Source organism: Atta cephalotes (genome assembly GCF_000143395.1).
Source record: "Atta cephalotes unplaced genomic scaffold scaffold00023, whole genome shotgun sequence".
Taxonomy (NCBI): Eukaryota; Metazoa; Arthropoda; class Insecta; order Hymenoptera; family Formicidae; genus Atta; species Atta cephalotes.
The window spans coordinates 2211900-2216003 of record NW_012130087.1 but is presented as its reverse complement, the minus strand read 5'-3'; the positions used below and the strand labels follow the sequence as shown (position 1 = coordinate 2216003).

General features: G+C 28.9%; 1 protein-coding gene across 1 annotated transcript in view; it reads left to right on the top strand.

Moving 5' to 3' along the window:
* Nucleotides 1-4029, top strand: part of LOC105620001 (cullin-4B) — a gene marked incomplete at its 3' end in the record, with an annotated part of 18070 nt that extends 14041 nt beyond the window's left edge. Inside the window, exons 2-10 of the mRNA XM_012201512.1 lie at nt 40-403; nt 481-669; nt 868-1014; nt 1112-1298; nt 1385-1577; nt 1739-2040; nt 3159-3389; nt 3471-3749; nt 3877-4029. Of these exons, the coding sequence (XP_012056902.1) occupies nt 40-403; nt 481-669; nt 868-1014; nt 1112-1298; nt 1385-1577; nt 1739-2040; nt 3159-3389; nt 3471-3749; nt 3877-4029 (2045 nt within the window). The remainder of the gene's footprint in view (nt 1-39; nt 404-480; nt 670-867; nt 1015-1111; nt 1299-1384; nt 1578-1738; nt 2041-3158; nt 3390-3470; nt 3750-3876) is intronic.
* Nucleotides 4030-4104: the final 75 nt, after the last annotated feature.

Here is a 4104-nt window from a genome sequence, read left to right as displayed (position 1 = left end):
ATTGTCTTTATTTATTTTGTAATATAATATTTTTTATAGGTAAACCTAAATTACCAGAAAACTATCAAGAAGAGACATGGGAAAAATTGCAGGAGGCTGTAGTTGCTATACAAACCAGCAAAAGTATCCGCTATTCTCTGGAAGAGCTTTACCAGGCAGTTGAAAATATGTGTAATCATAAAATGGCATCAACACTTTACTCAAATTTAACTATTCTGACGGAATCTCATGTAAAAGCTAATATCGAGCAGTTTCTGGCGGAATCTATGGACAGACATATATTTTTGAAGAAAATGAACGAATGTTGGCAATCGCATTGTAGGCAAATGATAATGATCAGGAGCATCTTTCTGTATCTTGATAGGACATATGTTTTACAAAACCCGAGCATTTCATCGATATGGTAATAAAGCGAAAATATTGTCAAGAATAAATCTCACAATTAATTATGCATACACTTCATTTGATCTCTTCTTTCAGGGATATGGGATTACATCTATTCAGATTACACATTGTGCTGAATAGTTTAGTGCAAACGCGTACCGTTGAGGGTCTTCTTATGCTTATAGAAAAGGAACGACAAGGTGATACTGTAGATCGAACGCTTCTCAAGTCACTGTTGAGAATGTTGTCGGATCTACAAATCTACCAAGAGGCCTTTGAAACGAAGTATGTTGTGATAAATCTAACATATATTGTCGGTTGATTCATTGTTATTGACATCAGCATTATTAGCTGTACATCAATTAGTAATAATAACAAACTGATATAACTTTTACAATTATAGATAATGTATTTATTTTTTTATAATATTGTTTGGCACTGTGAATATTTCAATATGTGGATTATTATAATTATTTTATTTAGGTTCTTAGTAGCTACAGAAAGATTGTACGCTGCCGAAGGTCTACGATTAATGAATGAACACGATGTTCCTGAATATTTAGCTCATGTGGATAAACGTTTGCAAGAGGAGAACGAACGACTGTTGCATTATCTTGATACGTCGACTAAGTAAGTTTTTTTTATTACTATTGATTATAACGTACCATATATAATTCAGTAATTAAATAGAGCATCATACATTTCATAAAATTAATTATATTTTCAGATGGTCACTCATACATACTGTAGAAAAACAATTACTGTCTGAACATATTACTAGTATTTTACAGAAAGGCTTAAGTGGGTTATTGGATGAAAATAGAATTAGCGATTTATCATTACTTTACAACTTATACAGTCGGATAAAAAATGGCCTTGTGGAGCTGTGTTTGAATTTTAATTGTTATATTAAAGTATGTTTCTGTTGCATTAACAATTGATCTTGAATATGTATAATGAACAAAATTATAAAATGTCATCTTTTTTAATATCTTTTTAGAAAAAAGGCAAAACGATAGTTATAGATCCAGAAAAAGATAAAACGATGGTACAGGAACTTTTAGATTTTAAAGATAAAATGGATAATATAGTTAATACGTGCTTTCATAAAAATGAAAAATTTGCAAATAGCTTAAAAGAAGCTTTCGAGGCTTTTATTAATCAAAGAGCAAATAAACCAGCAGAATTAATAGGTAATTCATACATGATATATTAATATAATTATATTAACTGTAAACATTAAAAAACATTGAAAATAATTATTTAGGAAATTCTTAGCCATATTGTTAATTTAAAAGTATTCTTAAATTTAAAAATATACCAAACAGATTAAAAACAACTATATTGATTTCAGCTAAATTTGTCGACTGTAAATTACGAGCAGGTAATAAAGAAGCGACGGAAGAAGAATTAGAAAGATTATTAGATAAGATTATGGTACTCTTTCGATTTATTCACGGAAAGGATGTTTTCGAAGCGTTTTATAAGAAGGATTTAGCCAAACGTTTGTTAGTGGGAAAATCGGCTTCTGTAGACGCGGAAAAATCAATGTTATCTAAATTAAAACAAGAATGTGGTGGTGGATTTACTAGTAAATTGGAAGGAATGTTTAAAGATATGGAACTTAGTAAAGATATTAATATTGCATTCAAACAGGTAAGGAAAGTAATTATTCGTACATTATGAAACTTTGTGTTATACATACTTACACATGCAAACACGTTAAACTTAATTTGTAAAGTTTGTATATTTAGTATTGAATGTATAAAATACTTATGAATATACGTGATCTGACAAAAAATTCCCGAATTGCAGTAGTAAAAATAGGCACTTCAAATAATAGATTGTTACATTTTATCCAAGGTTGGCAAAGACTATTTTTTTTTTTTAATATAACATTTCTTTTTAAACACACACGTTTTTAATGTTTTGAATAGTATTATAAAAAATGTTTAAAATATGTTTAAAATATATTTTATCAATTCTGATTTTATCAAAATAGCCTCCCATGACATGAATACATTTCACGCATCTTTAATAGAAAGCCTTAAAACTTTTTTTAAAGTCTTAGTTAGAGTATTATTCAAAGCACTCATATTCCTCTTGAATATTCTCGATATTTTGAAAATGTTTATTTTTCATGATGTTTTTGAGCTTTGAAGACAACATCAAAGATAAACATTTTCAAGATGTCGAGGACATTCAAAGGAATGTAACGAATTCTCTAAACAGCATTCCAACTACAGACTTAAAAAAATATTTACTTTGTTTCAAAGATATATAAAATGTATTGATTAAGGAATTTAATTACTTTGAAAGATAAAATATAATACAAATAAGAAGAATATCTTTCAGAACATCTTGATACTTAGTAATATTCATGTGTAAATATACAAATATAAATTTCAGTTCCATAGATTGCGCGCCGATTCTGTTTTTTGGATTTGAAATACAGTCATGTAATAATAATTTCACAATTACACTATCAATTTAACAACACTGTAATTAAAAATTATATTTGTATATTCATATATGAACACTACTAATCATCAAGACTTACTTTGATCGAAAAAGACATTTTTCTCTCTTAGTTATGTTTAAATATTTCTCGTCTATTTCACTTAAAAAAATATAACATTTTATTGTTTGGCATGTCTGTGTTTTTTATTACTACAGTTCAGGAACTTTATTGTTCCTGATCATATACATTTGTTGTATAATTTATACATTAAGTTTACAGAGTATATTATTTCAAATATTTATTATGGCTTCAGTATGCAGGAAACTTGCAGAGTGAATTAGTGGCAAATAACCTAGACCTAACTGTATCTATACTTACTATGGGATATTGGCCTACATATCCAGTGATGGAAGTCACTCTACCGATGGAGATGGTACAATATCAAGATGTGTTTAATAAATTTTATTTGGGAAAACATAGCGGTAGAAAATTGCAGTGGCAACCAACCTTAGGACACTGTGTATTAAAAGCATGGTTTAACCAGGTATTGAATAAAGTGATACTTCTTATGTAACATGATATATAATTATTAACTAATGCACAGATATTTTTGATATGAAAATAGGGTAATAAAGAGCTACAAGTATCATTGTTTCAAGCATTGGTTTTAATTCTATTCAATGATAGTGATAACCTCTCGTTAGAAGATATTAAAACTGCTACAAATATCGAGGATGGTGAACTGAGAAGAACACTGCAATCCTTGGCATGTGGAAAGGCTCGTGTTCTTCAAAAGAATCCGCGTGGTCGAGATGTCGCCGATAACGATAGATTCGTATTTAACGCAGAATTCACAAACAAACTGTTCAGGATTAAGATCAATCAAATTCAAATGAAAGAAACGGTACTTGACATTTAATAATGCAATATATCTTTTATTTTATACATGTGTTTGTATAAAAGATTTACGTTATTTAATATAAAATTTAATAGATTTTTTATTCTTATAGATGTAAATGAATTTTTTTCAGAATGAAGAACAGAAAGCAACAGAAGAAAGAGTATATCAAGACAGACAATATCAAATAGACGCTGCTATCGTTAGAATTATGAAAATGAGAAAAACTCTGACCCATAATCTTCTCATCAGTGAACTGTATAATCAATTGAAGTTTCCTGTAAAGGTATATATATATACACACACACACACACACACACACACACACACACACACACACACACACACACACACACACACA